The sequence below is a fragment of the Chrysemys picta genome, chromosome 6 (genome assembly GCF_011386835.1).
Source record: "Chrysemys picta bellii isolate R12L10 chromosome 6, ASM1138683v2, whole genome shotgun sequence".
Taxonomy (NCBI): Eukaryota; Metazoa; Chordata; order Testudines; family Emydidae; genus Chrysemys; species Chrysemys picta.
The window spans coordinates 59,905,145-59,926,544 of record NC_088796.1 but is presented as its reverse complement, the minus strand read 5'-3'; the positions used below and the strand labels follow the sequence as shown (position 1 = coordinate 59,926,544).

The window sequence follows — 21,400 nt, the reverse complement described above, 5'->3', positions numbered from 1 at the left end:
CCCATCACCATTGCCCCCTCCCCGAGATTCAGGGGGTCAGACAGGGTGGAATGGAGGCTGGTACAGGACATTTTTAAAAAAAACCAGCAATTTAGTCCATGTTTCACCTTGGAATAAATTATTAGAAACTAATTCACACTCCAGTGCAGCTTTCCGTTAATGTGCTTTTCTTACACAAAGCTTCCTAGCCCAAAGTGTAAACAATAAGGAGCAAATCCAGAGACCAGTGCCCAGCATGAATAGCCAGGCTAGAGCTGAAGTAGATGTACAATTAGGGGCTGGAGAGAAATCCTTTCCCACATAAGTGCCTACTGGCTGCAGTAGCCTCTAAAGACTATTACACAGCCTCTGTGGGGCCCTCCGCCACCTCCCCCTTGCTTTGCACATTGCAGTACAGGGAGCCCTTGTAGCTCAGAGCTCTGTGTCACACTATGGTCAGCACCCCCTGGTCTTACACAGCAGAATGGCATGTTTCTGCCGCCAGGGGACCCTGCAAGGCTGCCGAGGCAGTGGCAGGATTTGCCTCGAAATTAAAATGTTTACAAACATAGCAGTGTTGTTGAAACTACAGTTTAGTGTATTGGTTTAAACAATCTCTTTGCATGTACAAATATTGAAATTATATACAGGTGGCTGATGAAGTGAGTCATCTCCCAGAATAACTACTGCTGTTCTGCACTCATTAAACAGCTCCATCCTATACATGTAAACTTCGAGCCTAATCTGTGCTCAAGTTCATACAGCTTCTGTATGTCACATGAGTGAAGAGTAAGCAATTGTATCCTCTCTAGGTTTTAAAATGTGCGGCACCTGGACAACGGGATGTAACGGTTGGCTTAGCAGTTACGGCCTGATCCTGATTGGTGTCAAGTACCCCCACAAAGATACGATCTAAACTTTAGTGAGTAGCTTTGAACACTCCATCCTCCCAGATACACTGCTGTTGAGGTTCTGCTTTGAAGATTCCTCTAAGCCCCACCCAGACAACTGCATTTCCAGCTGTGTTTTCATGAAGCAGCAATAACCACCAGTGGACAGTTTGGCTACTCCAAAGTAAGTGTGTATGTAAATATGCTCTGCCTTATTTCTTCTATTCAAAAAATAGTGCTGCGAGCTCAGCTAATGCTAACGCTGTATGTTTTGGCACAACTTTCATACGATCTCTTTCCACAGAGAAAATAGCACTACACATAGGTGTCTTGTCTGCAAAACACACATGAAAAAGCTAGTATCAGAGGCAGCAAATAATACCTCAAAGCTGCTGTGTTTTATAGGGCTGGAAATATTTTCAGTGTCTTCTCTATTGCACACCCAAGATCATACCTGCTGCTGCTGCTGAGAATCATAATCATGTATTTGATATTGAACCCTGCAGCAGGATGTAGTGTATTTATCAAAAGGCCAAAAAAGCTTTCCAGACATTAAAAGAACTAATTAAAATTTATTACTCGAGTATCAATTCCCAATTATTCCTATTAGGGCTGTCACTTAGTTGCAGTTAACTCACATGATTAACTCAAAAAAATTAATTGCAATTAAATTAATCGTGATTAATGGCACTGTTAACAATAGAATACCAATTGAAATTTGTTAAATATTTTGGATGTTTTTCTACATTTTCAAATATATTTATTTCAATTACAACATGGAATACAAGTGTGCAGTGCTCACTTTATATTATTTTTATTACAAATATTTGCACTGTAAAAGTGATAAAAGAAATAGTATTTTTTAATTCATCTCATACAAGTACTGTAGTGCAATCTCTATTGTGAAAGTACAACTTACAAATGTCGATTTTTTTCTTACATAACTGCACTCAAAACAATGCAAAATTTTAGAGCCTACAAGTCCACTCAGTCCTACTTCTTGTTCAGCCAATTGCTAAGACAAACAAATTTGTTTACGTTTACGGGAGATAATGCTGCCCTCTTCTTATTTACGTCACCTGAAAGGGAGAACAGACATTCACATGGCACTTTTGTAGCCAGCATTGCAAGGTATTTACATGCCAGATATGCTAAACATTCGTATGCCCCTTCATATTTTGGCCACCATTCCAGAGGACATGCTTCCATGCTCATGATGCTCATTAAAAATAATGCATTAAACTTGTGACTGAACTCCTTCGGGGAGAATTGTATGTCTTCTTTTTACAGATTCAGACTAACACGGCTACCCCTCTGATACATGTCTTCTGCTCTGTTTTACGTGAATTCTGCCATTTATTTCATGTTATAACAGTCTCGGATGATGACCCAGCATGTTGTTCGTTTTAAGAACATTTTCACTGCAGCTTTGACAAAATGCAAAGAAGGTTTCTAAGATTTCTAAAGATAGCTGCAGCACTTGATCCAAGGTTTAAGAATCTGAAGTGCCTTCCAAAATCAGAGGGATGAGACGTGGAACATGCTTTAAGTAGTCTTAAAAGATCAACACTCTGATGCAGAAACTACAGAACCCAAACCACCAAAAAAGAAAATCAACCTTCCGCTGGTGGCATCTGACTCAGGGGATGAAAATGAACATGCAGCGGTCTGCACTGCTCTGGATCATTATCAAGCAGAACCCATCATCAGCATGGACATGTCCTCTGGAATGATAGTTAAAGCATGAAGGGACACATGAATCTTTAGCGCATCTGGCACATAAATATCTTGCAACGCCAGCTACAACAATGCCATGTGAATGCCTGTTCTCACTTTCAGGTGACATTATAAACTAGAAGTGGGCAGCATTATCTCCTGCAAATTGTAACCAAACTTCTTTGTCTGAGCGATTGGCTGAACAAGAAGTAAGTCTGAGTGGACTTGTAGGCTCTAAAGTTTTACATTGTTTTATTTTTGAGTGCAGTTATTTTTTGTACATAATTCTACATTTGTAAGTTCAACTTTCATGATAAAGAGATTGCACTACAGTTCTTGTATTAAGTGAATTGAAACATTTTTACAGTGTAAATATTTATTATAAAAATAAATATAAAGTGAGCACTGTACAGTTTGTATTTTGTGTTGTAATTGAAGTCAATATATTTGCAAATGTGGAAAACATCCAAAAATATTTATATAAATAGTATTCTATTATTGTTTAACAGTGCGATTAATTGCACAATTAATCGTGATTAATTTTTTTAATTGCTTGACAGCCCTTATTCCTATGAAATTTTACATTTGGTAAGATGTAGGTTCTGAACTGAAACGGGTTTATGAAATTCTGTATAGACAAATTTTGTACATCCTATAAATCATGTATGTGATTTTAAATGTGCACTAGAGATCTTTGAGACTTGTGTTGGTAAGAACCAAAGGAAGAAGTTTGCTAAATATATTGCATTCTCTCCAGAACTATTCTTGGGCTGCAAAGAAAGAATCCTTAATGCAGCTGGAAGGATGTTATGCTAGTTTGATTCAGCAGTCTAACAAACTAAATCTTCATTTCCTGACCCTGAGAACAGGGATTTTTTTGAAGCTAAGCACTTATACTTAAGAATGCTTCGGTGCCTTACACAATCAAAGTGGCTCTGGACCTTTGGTGCCTGAGCTCAAAGTGTATAAGTTCAGGATGTGAATTTTGGTACTTTGAACTGTGGGCAGTTTACCATTGATAGGAGAGTGCTGGTATGGTTGGGTGAACTATGACTCGGTCCATGCAGGGGGGCGGGGGGAGGCACAGAATCCAGAGTTAAAGGAATAGCTAAAATAAAAAACGTACTGCATTTGTTCTCAGGAGAATATTTCAGTTCATAGAAGGACATTGTCTACTGTATATCTTGGTAGTAATTTTGAATGTACTGATCCCAAATATTACACAAAATGAAAAATTGATTTGTTGGGCACTGCATTACCAGGGCTTCTATCACTCCTGCAAGCCTTCTCTTATCTGCATCAGTTCTAACTCTTTGCTCATCTTTCATAGTCTCCTCAGTTTGCACCCCTTTCTCTCCCTTTCAGTTTCTCAGTCCTTTCATCCTCCCTGCATTCTTCAGTTTTATTTACCCTGTTCCCCCCCCCCCCTGCTTCTTGTCTTCCGGGGGCTCTACTGAAAGGGTGATTTCAGGAAAAATATTTTGCCAGACTTCAGGTGGAAGAATTTGTTTGTTTTACCTAACCATTTTGAAGCTTTAAACACCGAAGTTCTTCAGCTATTTCTAAGATGATGGGGAGGAAGCAATGTATTTAATTTTCTAAAATGCTTCATCTGAATACGATGCTCATTGAAGGAGCAAGTATGAGATAGCTGGAGTCCTCCGTTTATTCATAGCACAGGTTCAGCATGGATGGGAACAGCATGAGCTTCTCCATTCTGCTCCAGCCATGTGTCTCAGCTCTGTCTGTCAGGTACCACTTGTGTAGAATGCCCTTGTCCATTTGGTCCTTGGTTTCTCTGATGAGAATGTCTGAGGATGCCAAATGTGGTGGTGTTTTTTGTGATGTGGACAAATGTCCAATGAAAAATAGACTTAGACCACCAAGCACATAGACCATTAAACGATCATCAGATAGTAGATTTTGGTCAGTACCACTGTAAGCTGGATTTGAATTGACACCATTGAGACAAAAGTTTTTATATTGCATTACCAGCCCATTTCCATTCTTCCATCATTTTACTGACAGAATTATGCTTCTGGGGCTTAAAGGTTTTGCAGTTTGTTTTGGATTTTTTTTTTTTGACATTGCATCTCTGGAAATTTTTACAGAATCAAAAATCTTTGGGGTTTCTCTTGTAATTAGTCTTGGGAGGTCTAGAAATCTATACTGATTTTATCAGTCTGGGATTATAAAACATCTTACCAGTCTCTCCTTTATTGCGTTAAGAAATTGATTTGTATTGTAGGCTTGTTCTTGTTCAGATCGCCTCAGTTGTGTTTCTGTCCACTTTTGTTGGTCCTGAATTTGGTCCCGGAGGTCATTTAGAAGACTATTCACCCTAATATTAAGAAGGATTAATCTTTTAGTAATAAACCTGAGTTTTAGTCAATGTTATGTGAAAACCTTAGTCACTTGAGTAAATTGTTTTTAACATGTCCAGCTGGCTTAGTTCTGTTGTCATCTGGGGGAGAAGATTGGAGAAGTGAATATGCATAATAGTTTATTTTCCCATTCCAATCAAATTTACTCTTGAAATGGATTAGTTCCATCCATTTCTGGTCATACTAGGGATCCAACGGGATGTGGTCACTACAGTATCAGGCTGAGCATACCCTATGTTGTTGGCACCAGGAAGAGCAGCAAAGTCAGGACTGAGCTGGAAATGGAAACAGAAACATGAAAAGAGAGAATAGAAGCTTGAGAGAGTATAAGGAGACCAGTTTGCCTTGGGGGCATATGGAAGTCTCCCAAAAGACACAGAATAAAGTCCAGAGAGCAGACAAAGGGGTGTGTGTGGGGGGGGGTCTTGCACACAGAGAAGGGTCTTACAATGTAGAGAGATCAAAATATAGGATCTTGGGAGTAGAGAGCAGGCCCGGGGTGGGATTGAGGCTCACAACAGCTCAGAAATCCGAGCTGTGAACAGTGTCTAGTTAGAGGGGGCTGTGTGCTTTAGACTTTGTTCTTTTTATGCTGCAACATGTGATATAATGTACATTGTGAGACATATTACAGAGATGATTTTAGGACCAAGTTTCAGTTATAAATGTAAATTTCCAAGCTTTGTGGGTGATCTGACCTTAAAGTGTTAGAAAATATTATTTTCTATGCTAATTTTGACATATTTGTTCTCCTGTAAACATTGACTCCTGGAATTCTAATTTGAGCGGTACTACTGAGTAAGTGCACAGCTTTGGGGCAAGCCAGCTGGGCATCTTTGTACCTCAGTCAAAATATAAAACAGAAGCTTATAACTAAGCATTCCTGAAAGGCACATTTACTTGTAATTCTAAAGTACAAATATTATCCTGAAAAAAATCAAGCGTTGGGTGAAAGGAAAAGAGTTCCTCCCTCCTCCCCCCTTTTTTTTTAAACACAATGCTACAGATACAGTGTTATTAGTTCTATAGTAGAGATAATGGTAATTAACAGTAACAGATTTTGAAAATAAGAACAGAGCAATAGTAAATGACTTGCTATTCATGGAATTTGACAGCAGTTCTTGCCTGTAGCTCACACCTTATCAAGAGCTATATAAAATAATGCATTGGGTCATTTTTCGTTATTGCTAAACAAACAAAAAGCAATTGCAAGAGATTTGTTCTGAAAGTTCAAGAATGAAAATGTGAGCAATTTTGATTTATATCTTTTGTAATCATCATGGATTTCTCTAGTATCATGGCCATGGACTCACTCTCTGGAAAAAGGAGCCCCCCATTTATCAAGAAAAACATAGCAGTTTTGTACAACAAGTATTTTAACAAGGTGCTCTCACAAGCACTTTTCCCCATAGTCAGTGATAAGCCAGGGATGAATATTCTTACAGAAAAGAGTGGTGAGGGATCAGAGAATCAGTTCATTCATTTCCTCTGCCCACTTAAGAGCAATAAGGTTCCTCATAATCCCGCAGTCTTGCCTACTTATAGCTATTCAAAAGACTGCTGCAAATATTTTCCTGGCTCATTGTTTCACCGCAACATCTCTCTTTGCATCCCTCCATGGGTTCCCCTTTCTTAACACAAACTACTCTTCTCTGCTTTAAGGCCCGTCGTGGTCTATCCCTGCCTTACCCATCATCTTTTATATTACTATTGAGACACCCACTCCTGCCTCCACTATACCAGTGTTCATCATCCATTTATTACATTTACAGAAAGCATCTTCACATTTCCTCCCTTGCCATCCCTCCCGCATAAAAGATCCCTGTAAACAACCACTAAGCCACCTCATTGGCCTCCTTCAAAGCCCCCCTCTGCATGATGCCTATAAAAAAAACACTTCAACAATGCTTGGGTAGTTGGCATGCTGTGACCATTTCTGCTCATACTTATCAATTTCACTAGTCTAACTATTTCTTTGTGCTTCCCCACTGTCTGTTGTATCCACCTGTTATCTCTTGTTTTACTGTTAGCTCTTTGGGTGAGGGACAGTATTTTCATTGTGTTCTATAGTACCTAGTATATCATTGGGGTCCCTAGGTACCACTGAAATGCAAATTGTAATTAGGAAGGTAAGCAACACCACTTGGCAAACAAATTTATATTAAGTGCATTTCCTGGAAATGTTTATACTTGCTCCTGAAAAAATACACTGAGTGTATTGATATCATACAGATAGTATAGCACAGTGGTCAACCTGAGTAATTTAAAGGGAGTCAGGAGGGGACATATAATTGGTATTACTGAAAAATGAGGGGGTGAGTCACTTGACTGGAATGCTAAAGCTCAGATTTAGGAAAGAGAGTGGGCAGAAGAGGGTGGAGGAGAATGGCATTCTATGTCAAAGACACCATTACATGCTTAGAATTATTGACAATTCAGAAGGGCAGGATCTGTTATACGTACAGATCAATGTGCTAACTGATAAATCACAAGATGGGGAATTTGCCTGTACAAGTTATGAATTCTGGTTGAGGATATAAAGTTGTTCTTATGAAATTACTGTATTTTTGAATACCTCTAAGTGCATGTGGCTCCCACCCTTGCTGACATGGGCTGTGTCATATCCTTCCCTGACCAGGTACAAAAATGTTAACCGCCTGTTCAGGTGGAAGCATCTTGAGACAACAGGTTAGCTCAAGCCTTGGAGAACCTGTCTTATCCTATCTCTCTGCAGGGGGCTGGTGAAGGAGAGAAGAGTAGAAAATTCCTAGACAGGACAAAGAGAAAGAGATGGCAAAGATTTTGAAAAGGACGTGTGTGTGTGGGGAGGAGATTCTCAGAGTCACACAGGAAGGTTTGGACAGGACCAAGGAGACGAGATGGGTGTGCTTTTTTAGTGGGTTGAGGGGGCAATTTATCTGTGGAACCAACCAAGATCAAAACAAGCTGGCCTGCAGAGCGAGCAAATGAGAGAGATGCACTAAGGTTCAGATGATAAGTCATGCCGCTGAAGGGGAAGGGTCTTGGGTCTCCCAGAGGACCCTGGCCCCAGCACAAAGAATGGTCCAGAGTGGTGAAGAAACTGAGCGAGGTGGGAGGGGAAGCGTGTAGCATTTATTATTTTTGTCTAGATCTGTAAATTTCTCATGCTACTAAGTAAAGATCAAATGTATTTTAGACTCCTGTGCAAAGTGTCTGTTGTGTATACATCTCTCACATACCCCTTGAAGAGGTAAACTGTAAACCTAATGGGTGTGTTTAAGTTATGGGGGAACCAGAAGTGTCACCACTGGTAACAGGAATTGGGCCAGAGGCTGTTCAAGACAATCTGCCCCTCTAGGCAAAACTTCAGTGTGTGACCCCCCCTTCACCTCCTAGAAAAGGCACGTTGGACTTTTTTGGTGGGGAGTCTTCCAGTGATTGTAGTAGAAATGGGGGAGCCAAGTGCCAGGTCACAGTGCCACTCACTCAGGTTTGACCCGGTGTTCCTCCATCATGATGTGGGGAGGGGCCAGGTGGGTAAAATTTGAGTGAGCGGCGTTGTGACCTGGTGCACATGGTTGCAGCACTGTTCAGGTTTGGCCTGGCTGCCATGACACCCTAGGCAGCTGCCTAGTTTGCTTGTAGCTAGAGCAGCCACTGGGCTGGGCAGCTGGACAATGGCACTGCAGGGTCTCAGTTCTCAGAAAGGCTATTAAGCAAGGGATCCTCACTGCGAGTGTGAGCCTAGACACCTCAAGCTGGGGCAGTGCCTGGTCTCTGTTCAGAGTCTGGAGGGATTCAGCATTTGGATCCCCTCAGAGCAGTCTAGTGAGCGTCCAGGAGGGGAAGCTCATCTAGAGCTGTGACAGGAGGTTCTGTTACCACCGAACCACACAAACATAGGGTGAAAAGCTCCTTAAACATAGTCTTATAAAATGTAGAAAGAAAAATGTGAGATAATTTTTCTAACACAAAGTATTGTAACCAAGGTAATTCTAAAGTAGACCTCACTCTGATCAATAAAGATGAATTGGTCACTCCACTAAAAATTGATGGTTGCCTAGGTGCAAGTGATCATGACCAGCATAGGTTTCCTGATGCCCTGGCATAACTACACTGCCTGCTAGACCTAAAGTTCCACCTATTCCTCACTCTTCCTGCCTACCTGCACAAACGGGTAAAGCAGCATCACTGGAGCCTGCTTCCCTTCCCATGCTGCTTCCCATGGCGTAGGTAGCCAATGCAGGGTATGAGGAGAGTACCTTGATTTCCTGTATGCCCCTGTGCTGTCACACTAGCCAGGCTGCAAGTCAGCCATAAATGTTATGGAAAATTGAACAGACGTATCCAATGCCTTTCTTTAAGTATGGTAAGCTTCATTGGCTTTTGTATTTGTTGTTTCTTCTGGGGTGGCATTTAGTGTCTCTTCATTTTAAGGATTAGGTGTAAAATGAATGTTCTTCAATTCTATATTTTTAAATTATGACTATATTGTGTATGTCTTGTCTCAGCATTTTTGAATGTATATAAATCAGTTTGTTTTGCTGTTTCATGCCAGACTAAAGCATTCAGAGTCCATTAATATAATTAAAAACTTTCCATCACCTACTTGAAATCCAGAAGTTGCAATTCATGGTGTTGATCCCCCTGGACTGTCTTTAAATGAGAGCTTTGCTCAGAGTTGGAAGTCTCGATCTTGTCTAATAGCCGCATTACCTAATGAGAATTCAACAGGGAACGTTTTCATGAGCCAAACTATCAGCACGTACATTAACTACACATTATTGCTACAGGAGCTGGGAAATCAGCCTGAACTTAAGGTGGGTGTGCAATGGAAAGTGCTTTTTCCAGAATTAATTTCACTGAATGCTAAAGGCTAGCAGTCAAATTTCCGGCTGTATACTCTGTTCTCTTTGAACCTGATTCTGCAAGATGTGGACCACCATTTAACTCCCATTGATGTCATTGGGGACTGAGCCCTTTATAAGGTAAAATTCTTATATACGGCTACTTATCTTGGCTCCCAAGTCTATTTACAACCCATGATGATTCACCGGTAGCATTCTTTGTAGCATTCCAAATACTTGGTGCTAAATGATGGTTTTATGTAGAGAATCCAGGTCTACCTAAATTGGGAGATCAAATCTGAGAAAATTTGGAATACCAAGAGTTCGGTTATGTTCACTACACTTGGCAGATGAATTTAATTAGGCCCTAATGTAAAGGCTTTTTTGAAGTTCATGCAAGACTTTAATCATGAGCTAAAAGTCATCTACTAGGAAATTATAATCCATTTGACAATTAGAAAACTATATATGGCAAATGTAATCCCAAACTCTACAGGGCCCAATTCTGCCACTATTATTTACTGTTAGTACCTTAATCCATAGGAGTAGTCTCATTGAAATCCACAGGACTATTTAAGGTGAGTAAAGATGGGGCAAATCACACCCACAGTGATTACATTGTTTTCTGAACATAAGAACAGCCATACTGGGTCAGACCAGTGGTCCATCTAGCCCAGTATCCTGTCTTCTGACAGCAGTCAATGCCAGAGGGAATGAACGGAACAAGTAATCATCAAGTGACCCATACCCTGTTACCTATTCCCAGCTTCTCGTAAACAAAGGCTTGGGACACTTCAAAGCATGGTTTTGCATCACTGCCCATCCTGGCTAATAGCCATTGATGGACCTATCCTCCATGAATTTATCTAGTTATTTTTTGAACCCCGTTATAGTCTTGGCCTTCACACACCCCCCGGCAAAGAGTTCCACAGATTGTGCATTGTGTGAAAAAAATATTTCCTTTTGTTTGTTTTAAACCTGCTGCCTAGTAATTTAATTAGGTGACCACTAGTCCTTGTGTTATGAGAAGGAGTAAATAACAGTTACTATTTTACTTTCGCCACATCAGTCATGATTTTATGGATCTCTATCATGTACCCTTTAGTTGTCCCTTTTCCATGCTGAAGAGTCCCAGTCTTATTAATCTTTCCTCATATGGAAGCTTTTCCATACCCCTAATAATTTTTGTTGCCCTTTTCCAATATATCTTTTTTGAGATGGGGCAACCACATGTGCACACAGTATTCAAGATGTGGGCATACCATGGATTTATATAGAGGCAATATGATATTTTCTGTCATCTTATCTGTCCCTTTCTCAATGATTCCCAACATTGAGAACTTTTTGGACTGCCGCTGCACATTGAGTAGATATTTTTAGAGAACTATCCACAATAACTCAAAGATCTCTTTCTTGAGTGGTAACAGCTAATTAAGACCCCATCATTTTGTATATCTAGTTGGGATTATGTTTTCTAATGCATATTACTTTGCATTTATCAACACTGAATTTCATCTGCCATTTTGTTGCCCAGTCACCCAGTTTTGTGAGATCATTTTGGACAGTCTGCTTTGGACTTAACTATTGTGACAGAATGACCAATGTTGGTATGGGGGGGTCCCAGGCTTTTCTTGGCAGGGGGCTAATACACCACCCCTTGCCCCTGCTCTTGGAGCACCAAGGACCCCACTTGGCCCAGGAAGGTGGTAGAGGAGGGAAGCAGGGGAGGAGAGGTCTGGGTTTGCTCCGCACGCTGAGCCCCAGCCCCTCTCAACCCCTGCAGGTTTCTTACCCTCTTCCCCTTGGGTAGGGTTACTCTCAGTCCTTGATGCTGGGTCTGGGTCTCCCTTCTTTCAGTTTTCTGGTTTTTCAAGTCTTATCAACACACCTATAAACTCCATGCCTCTCTCCTACCTCACACACCCTGGCTGCCTGAATTAGGGTTTTTTTATTAGGTTCCTGACAGGGCCTTAAGTGACTACAGGTGGTCCAATTAACCTGTAGCAACTCTCCCTAGTCTACAGGGAACCACACCTTAATTAGCCTAGAGCTTATATATCTCCCCTCATCCACTTTCTCACTCCTGGCCCTCCTGTATCACACAATATCTTGAGTAGTTTTGTATCATCTGCAAATTTTACCCCTCATTGTTTATGCCTTTTTCCAGATCATTTATGAATATGTTGAGCAGTATTTTCCCCAGGACAGACCCCTGGGGGACACCGCCATTTACATCTCTCCATTCTGAATACTGACCATTTATCCCTACCCTTTGTTTCCTATCTTTTACATACTGATCCATGAGAGGACCTCCCCCTCTTGTCCCATGACAGCTTACTTTGCTTAAGAGCCTTTTTGTGATGGACCTTGTCAAAAGCTTTCTGAAAAGCTAAGTACGCTATATCCGCTGGCTCACCCCTGTTCACATGCTTGTTGACCCCCCCCTACTCCCAAAAGAATTCTAGTAGATCAGTGAGGCATGATTTCCCTTTACAAAAATCATATTGACTCTTCCCCAACATATCATGTTCATCTATGTTGTCTGATAATTCTGTTCTTTACTATAATTTTCCAATATAGTTTTCCGATCAACAGATTAACTTGCATTCAGACTCTGTTCTTCTGCATTCTGTTTAGGGTCATACTGTGAGAAGAAATGTTTTCTCTTCAGTGGACACTGTTGTTCCATTTTCTGCTTAATATCTCTATATGAAGTGGCTGACTTGGTTTTTACATAAATTTGTATGCTGCTTCATATGATTTTAGCACACACCTGTTCTGCTTTTGATTTAGTAGGGAGGCAGGATGTTTTTACATGTATTGAAAGAGACAGATTTCCAAACAGTTTCTTATAATACAGGTAAAATATCTTCATCTGAACTGTCATGGGTAATTCTGCCTTGGAGCAGATGAAGCTGATATTTGCACTGTATGAAATGACTGGAAGCTTGTCTTACATAGAAGCACATGCATGCAGAATGCAGTGAAGTGACTATTTTAAATAAGGAAATTAAAGACTAAGGTATAATAAATTTAATCTAAATAGCAACCTCTAATGAATATGATGGGTACTCTCTGGGGTGGAAGGAGGGACCAACAGTTATTACTTGGTAAGAGCCAAATTACCCTGTGTAAAGATACTATTTATGTGCTCAATCCCGCATGATGCTGATCAGCCTGTATTTATATTGAAGGCAAAGGGAGTTGAGGATGCTAGTCTCTCACAGGAGAGGCCGAATGCTAGGAATACTATACAGCACAATTTTTCCTGTTGGCTGTGAAAATATCAGTACATCCATGCTATATACAGATATACACAGCAGAAAAAAATACTTTAGCAGAAAAAGTGACTGACAAAAGTGAAAGTTTTACTCTAAGAATGACAAGTTCAAGAGCACTTTGGAATGGTTCCAAAATTTGCATGGTTAATTTAAATATGGAGATATACCTATTTCCTAGAACTGGAAGGGACCTTGAAAGGTCATTGAGTCCAGCCCCCTGCCTTCACTAGCAGGACCAAGTACTGATTTTACCCCAGATCCCTAAGTGGCCCCCTCAAGGATGGAGCTCACAATCCTGGGTTTAGCAGGCCAATGCTCAAACCACTGAACTATCCCGCCCCCTGATGCACTTAAGCAACTAGATCTGTCCCAGCTACTTCTGAAGCTGAAACTAAAGAATAAAATCCTGGTTTCCTGTGGTATTTTCCAACTTCAAAGTCCTTGGATCTGGAATTTCAAGATGCATTTTAAAACAAGACGGGGCTCGAGGGTCTAAGGTTTGTGTAATGAAATATTATTAGCAAATTATAATGTGATTTTTTTAAATATTTCATGATCCGCACATCCCAGGAGTGCATTGTTTAGTTTGTATTACTCCTTAGTGTGTGTACACTCCCATCCATGCTATTGTATAATGTTACTGGAATGGAAAGGGACTTGTTTAAACAAATAAATAAACCAGTGTCAATATCACATCCACCATTAACATTGGTCAGCAGTTGTGATGAGAAAAGATAATTTATATGCATATCTTACAGCCAAAATATCTTCTTTTTTCATTATGTGTTCATCTGCTCACCTTCATCTCTAAATTATTAGCATAACTTTCCGAGGTAGAGCGGATGCCACCAATCCCTTTCTCTAGCCTCTGGATCTCGTGCCTGATTATATTTATGTCTCCAGATAGCTTTGCAATGCTCGCATCACATCTAGAATAAAAAAAGAGGTTAACTACAAAACATGAAGTGTATCAATAGTAGAATAATGTTATTTTTGCACTTGAAGACAATTGATAGCCTCAACATGCCACTATTCAATTGCCCCATGTCCCCTGGCAGCATCCTGACTGGTGGCAGGATAGGCTGGGCTAAACATTGATACAATAATCAAGATACCAACCCTGCTTCCAGTGCTGGTTGCCTAGGGAAATAATTTCTTTTCTGCAATAATTGAAGTCAATGGGAGTTGAAGGCAGTCAGCATTTGGCCCTGTGAAGCATAGGGCTGATATACTGAACATCTCTTGTAAACCGCAGAACTCCCATTGATGCAATGGAAACAGAGGAAGCTCTGCAACTTGTAGGACTGGGTCCTCTATGTTTTGTACAATGAAATAATCCAAGAAGTAAAGAGTTAAATGAGCTCTAAAATGTATGCCCATGGGCTAATTTGGAGTCCAGGTGCAGCTGTGTTTGCATTAGAAACAAATGCCTAGGAACAGATTTGATACATTGCTGCAACTGATGTTCTAGTTTGTGAATCTAGTGTACCTAGGTTGGAGGCAGATGCTAAGGAAGAGCAGTTTTAGTGCTGTTACTGACAAAAGTATACTGGTTTATAAGCAGTTTGTCACCATCTATTTTAACTCTCCCAGCTGCATTCACCAAAATCTGTGTGATGATTAAAAATGGGCAAATTATTTGACAACAACAACATTTGTTGAACAATGGAATGACTGAATAATATTTAACTAACTTGACTTTTAAGGCTGTTTAAAGTGCTGTTTCTCTTTCTCTGTAGAATCTATTATTTAATACAAGTTAGGCATTTTGTTAAGATGGTCAGGTAGAGTCATATCTACCACTTCTGTGCATATCTTTCAGCGTGAGAGGATTGGCCAATGCATCTGCATAGCGGCCTGGCGAGAGCCACACCAGACACTGCTCCACAGCATGGAAGGGAAGCAGAATGTACTTGCACCACATTTTCACAGTTGGTGCCCTTCCTTGTGCAGAATATCCATGCTGGTTTCACTGCCGTAGAGCACTCCCACAACCTCTCTGTAGGCTGCAGCAGCTTGCCCTATAGGAGGATTTTTCTATTCAAATGCTAAGAGTACTTATAATAAGATAGTTGATAGGACTTTTAAGGACACCTCATATGCAATGTAATATGAATATTGTTATAAAAGTTGAGTAAGGAAATCAACTACATTTTAAATGTTTGAATAAACTATTTTCCTAAGGACTAGACAGAGTAAAACAGGAGAAGGAGCGTCAACATTGTTGCTAGATAAAAGTCTGAAGAGAGATTTTGGTGGATGTGATTGAAAGTGTTTAAATAAAAGTTGACAATAAACCTACTCTGATGATTCTTGGATATTGTGATAGACCTCCAGAGCATTTAGATAAAGTGGAACAGGAAATGTCATTGTAGATAATAGAGACCCTGTAAGTAGGCCAGAACTTTGATCAAAAGGGATTATTGATTTGGAGAACAATTACATAATAACCAAGAAGGTGAACATATGTCTAGAGAGACAGCAGGATTGCTTTCTTACACAGCTTGTTGAATTGTTTACTTGGTCAGCAGCTTTTTTGGCCCAAACTCTGGGAAACAAGCCAAGAATAATATGAAATACAAAGCATCTATAATCTAGAGATTATGGAATTATTTGTTGTAAATTGCTTGTGAAGGCAAGAGCTAGTGGAAAAAACTCTAGGCAGGGTGAGTCCAATTTATATCTGGTGTAAGGAGGCACAACTCTCTGGAAGTTGAGAGAGCTGCTCCTGCTTATAAATTGGTCCTATAACTTTTAAAATGTTGATTTTGCTGGCATGCAGAAGGCAAAGTCAGTTTTAATTCTGTTCTATAATGTGCAGGACAGAGTTCTAAAGGAGTCAGACCATCAGGGAGAGAGCATCTATAAACAACTGACATTAAACCTGGCAAAAGATAGAAGGTCATGCAAATCCCACCGTGCATAACTATTAATTTTACCAGAGAGCCTATGAAAGTTAGGCACCCAGCTCCCATTTGCCTGTTAACTCCCTTAGACTCCTTTTTAACATCCCAACTCTAAGCAATAAGTAGACTTTTGAAAAATGTAAACAACATGAGAAAGATGAGGATTAAGGGCTCTGTATCAATAAGAAGAAATAATTTAAAGTATAACAAGCCAAACAAAATAACCTAAACATCAGATGCAGAGAATGTTTAATGCAGGATGTAAAAAGTACAGTCACAGCAGACGAAGGACCTGATTTTCATAATTGGGTAAAGACAACTGTGTTTGCATAACTGGTGGCTAGAACTTTGGACTGGGACCCATGAGACGTGTTCTATTTCTGGCTCTGCCAGTGGACTACTGGGTGGCCTTGGGCAAGTCACTACACCTCTCGATGCCTTAGTTTTCCCATCTATAAAAAGGGGATACTGAGTCCTCCTTTCTAAAGCACTTTGAAATTGACAGAGGAAAAGTTCTCTATAGGAGCTAGATAGCATTATTAGCAAGATTATGTACACAAATGACCAAATAGATGTCTATGGTGTTGTTTATGGATGCTGTTATTCTGGCTGAACACACAATCGCATAATAATTGTATGTGGAAAATATGTGTCTGCATTTTTGCATACATACACATGAAGATTCAGGCCTGAAGGAAGGAAAATTGCTCCCAATACTTCTGATAGTCTTAAAGGTGCCACAGGACCCTCTGTTGCTTTTTACAGATTCAGACTAACACGGCTACCCCTCTGATATATTACATTTAGACGGTTAAGGCAGATATTTGCATCTGGAGTAGCAGAGTGTATTGCTGTGATGCCTCCTTCATATTTGTGAATTGGGCATTGAGTTGTTATATGTTCCATGGTCTGTTCTGGGTGACCATGGTCACACACGGCACAGTCTTTAATTTTCCACTTGAGCAGCAAGTATCTGCATCTACTATGGTTTGTGCGGATATGGTTTAGGGTTGCCCATGAGCTCCGTGGAGATCAAAGCCAGAGATCTTCTCCATCATGTCATGTCTTTCACAAGGTGTTTATTTGTGACTTCTTGAATGCTGACTAATATAGAGGTACTAAATTGCATTTTTTCTTACAGTGGAGAGCAAAGAAATGTGACAAATCAAAGTACTATTCATGATTATAACGGTACTCAGTTTTTTCAGTACTGGGTGATTTCCCTTTTTCACTGGTTCCCAACACTGCAGGTAAAGTGCCCAATTAAGGTTCAGCATTTCCAGAGGGAGACTAGTAGTAAAAAAAATGAAAGTGCTTATGATGTGGAAATCATATAATTGTACTGCACCTTAACCTAACAGCAATTATTCATACATAACTCCATTAAAAATTGACTGTTTAAGTGCAGCTAGTAAAGGCATCCCTGGTGCTGTAACATTCACAAGTTTTGCTGAGGTTAGAAGACTTGCCCTTCTCTCTCTTTAAAAACACATGAGATCCTCGGAGTCAGTTTCTAGAACAGTACTGGTAGTGATTTAGGCCCCATGCATGTTCTGTCATTGTATATGAGCAACCATGTTTCATTTTCAGGTGTTGTTTTCTGCAGTTCCTTTCATTCCTGTGTAGAGGGGTCAGCCCAAAGCTAGTGTCAGAATCTTCTTGTTGTGACATCACAGAAATTGTCATGGGAGTGACTATTGCAGCTTCGCAGAATAGGTTAGGATATCAATGCATGGATAAGGCAGGAAGAGGAAGATGGGGCTGATTGAAAGGAAGAAAATGCTTATTTACATACAAGTATCCTAGGGGGTGGTGTTGAATTGTACTCTCCTACATGTAAAGCTTTGCAAGGGTAGGATTTAGGTGGAAATTCCTTAATGTCAAAGCCCACAGTTTTCAGTGCTTGCCATGGCAGCTCTGGGGGTGATCAAACACCATTGTGGGCATAGGAGTGTGGAACACTGTAAGGGATCCCAGAGATCCTACTGAGGGAGCAAACCCATGAGTCTGTGGAGGAAGAGAGATGAAATCAAGAACCTGCAGCAGGCTGACAGTGAAGCTACTGAAGCTATTCTGCCGGCCCATCCGGTGCAGAAAAACTCAAGCAAATTGTCCCACATTCAACAATAGGCTAAAGGTAGCAGCCCTTGTATTGGCCAAGGTGCATAAGGGAAAATGTGCACTGGGAGTTCACAGAGCAAGGCGTGATTAATTAGGCACTACTGGAAAATCTCAGCAGTTACTCAGTGAGCATGCTCACAAATGATTTTTCAATTGCTTAAAACTGTATTAGAGAGACAAGGTGAGTGAGGTAATCACTTTTATTGGACCAGTTTCTATTGGTAAAAGAGAGAAGCTTTGGAGCTACTCAGAGCTGTTCTTCAGATCTGGGAAAGGTACTCAGAGCTAAATATAAGGTGGAACAGATTGGTTACTCACATTCTGAGAAACCATTCAAGGTGAAGTGGCCTGTTAGTACCTCTCCAGTCATAGTACAAAAAAGGGGGTTAGTGGGTTACAGATTGTTGTAATAAGCCATAAATCCATTGCCTGTATTAAAACCATGATTTTTAGTGTCTAGCAAGCAATGACTTTAAGCTCCCAGACTTATCTTTTGAAGGTTTTGTGCAGGTTTCCTTTGAGAACAAGGTGTGAACTGCAGTGACAAGCTAAATTGCAAGTGCAGCTGTGGATGTACACCTCAGTGGGCACTATTCAAGTCTCAACTTCAGCTGTTTTGAGTTATTTGTGTGAAAAAAGAGTGTGCCAATAATTTTTTACAATGGTACAAGTATGCTTTTCTCAGCGTTGCTTAACACATATGGCTGCATTGATTTCCCCCTAAGTTTAAAAAAAAAAAACATCTTTAGGTTGTGTACAACCATGGAAAATTTCAACCCAAAGTGAAATGTTAGGACAGTTCTGAGCAACTGAAAAATGGGGTTTTGCAACCCTCTGCTTATCAAGTGACTAATATAATGGGCCAGAATCTCAGCTGGTGTAAATTGGCATAACTCCATGGACTATAATAGAAATGTATTAATTTACACTAGTAGAGAATCTGGCCCAATATGTATAATGAAAATAGGTTTCCAGCACTGCCAAGCTGGAAATTTGGCTTCCTCGGGGGCGAATACTTCACTCCAAAGGCTGGGATCCCCAAGTGCTGGCAACCTACTGCAGTTCTATCCCTGGTGTGGGAGTGAGGAAAAAGTGGTGGAGAAGAGGGAGGATTGCAGATGCATGGAATACAGAGCTCCTTGGAGCTAATTGGGACACGTTTGCTGTCAGGCCTGGTGGATGGCTAGTGGATCCATCCCTATATAATTAAACTTGTGACCGTTCCCCTTCTGGAAGGGGCATGATTCTTCCCTGGGAGTTGCTACAGCCCTAGAAGTACAATAGATTATTAGAGTTTAAAGCTAGAAGGAGGCATTAGATCACCTAGTCTCAACTACTGTATATGACAGAGACTGTCCACAATTTATGTAACACTGTTTTTTCAAGACTATGCCTTTGTAACACTGAAAAAACACAGAATTAAGGCCTTTCATCAGTGATCTACAACCCATCCTGGACAATGATCCCTCACTTTCACAGACCTTGGGAGGCAGGCCAGTCCTCGCCCACAGACAACCCGCCAACCTTAAGCATATTCTCACCAGCAACCACACACCGCACCATAACAACTCTAACTCAGGAACCAACCCATGCAACAAACCTCGATGCCAACTCTGCCCACATATCTACACCAGCAACACCATCACAGGACCTAACCAGATCAGCTACAACATCACCGGCTCATTCACCTGCATGTCCACCAATGTTATATATGCCATCATGTGCCAGCAATGCCCCTCTGCTATGTACATTGGCCAAACTGGAAAGTCACTACGCAAGAGGATAAATGGACACAAGTCAGATATCAGGAATGGCAATATACAAAAACCTGTAGGAGAACACTTCAACCTCCCTGGCCACACTATAGCAGATGTAAAGGTAGCCATCTTACAGCAAAAAAACTTCAGGACCAGACTCCAAAGAGAAACTGCTGAGCTCCAGTTCATTTGCAAATTTGACACCATCAGATCAGGATTAAACAAAGACTGTGAATGGCTATCCAACTACAGAAGCAGTTTCTCCTCCCTTGGTGTTCACACCTCAAGTGCTAGCAGAGCACCTCACCCTCCCTGATTGAACTAACCTCGTTATCTCCATACTGATTTATACCTGCCTATGGAAATTTCCATTACTTGCATCTGAAGAAGTGAGGTTCTTACCCACGAAAGCTTATGCTCCCAATACTTCTGTGGGTCTTAAAGGTGGCACAGGACCCTCTGTATGTTTAATTGCCTGTCCACTGTGACCCTTAAATCCTTTTCACAGACACTGCTTTCCACAATACAGCTCGCTCATCCTGTAGGCATGGCCTGCATTCATTGTTCCTAGATGTATAACTGCATTGGGCTGCACGTTTTGCATTTTGTTTGGATAAGACTACATTACCAAGCGATTCAGACCACACTATGACTGCACTGTCCTCATCATTATTTACCATTCTGCCAATCTTTGTGTCATCTGCAAATTTTATTAGCAGTGATTTTATGTTTACTTCCAGATCATTGATAAAAATGTTGAATAGAGTCGGGACTAGTACCGGTTTCTGCAGAACCCCACTAGAGACACCCCATTCAATGATGATTCCCCTACTTTTTGAGATCTGTCCACTAGCCAATGCATTCTCAATGCATTCATCATGTGCTCTATAGATATTGTATAGTGTATTGTATTTTTTAAATCAGAATGTTGTGCAGTGCTAAGCCAAACACCGTACAAAAGACTAAGTATATTACATTTACACAGTTGCCTTCATCAACCAAACCTGTAATCTCATAGAAGAATAAAATCAGTTTGTTTGACAAGACCTGTTTGCCATAAAACCATATTGACTGGCATTAATTATATTCCTACTATTTTTTAATTCTTTATCCGTTGAATACTATATCCGCTTTTCCTTTCTTTTGACTGGCACTGATATCAGACTAACCAGAATGGACATTCTGCTTGCCCTTTTTAATATTGGTACAATACTGGCACCGTTCCATCTTCTGGAATTCCCCCACTATTCCAGATTTAGTAAAAATTAACATCAGCGGGCCAGAGAGCTTCTCAGCCAACTCTCTATTAGGTGCAAGTTATCTGGGCAATATTTGCTACAGCATAGCCTGAGGGGAAGAAGTCTATCTTTCCCTAGCACTCTGAAAATTTCTCCAGCACAACACTCATCTACATATTCCAAAATATTGAATGCACTTTACAGACTACAGATATCCCTGCATCCACCACTTAAATGCATCCCTCTCTGGGGTGGAACACAGTGGTACTTAGCTGTCGTACAGTAGTGTTGCTGTGCTC

The 21,400-nt window shown here is 40.6% G+C and overlaps 1 protein-coding gene across 4 annotated transcripts in view; it reads right to left on the bottom strand.

The window, feature by feature from the left end:
* FAM81B (family with sequence similarity 81 member B) overlaps window positions 1-21,400 on the bottom strand; it is a 62,587-nt gene that overhangs the window by 9,349 nt on the left and 31,838 nt on the right. For all 4 annotated transcript variants that reach the window (XM_024109607.3, XM_024109609.3, XM_005306925.4 and 1 more), the window contains 3 exons: window positions 13,879-14,008; window positions 9,561-9,667; window positions 4,791-4,926 (listed from right to left, as the gene is read on the bottom strand). In XM_024109607.3, the coding sequence (XP_023965375.2) occupies window positions 4,791-4,926; window positions 9,561-9,667; window positions 13,879-14,008 (373 nt within the window). The remainder of the gene's footprint in view (window positions 1-4,790; window positions 4,927-9,560; window positions 9,668-13,878; window positions 14,009-21,400) is intronic.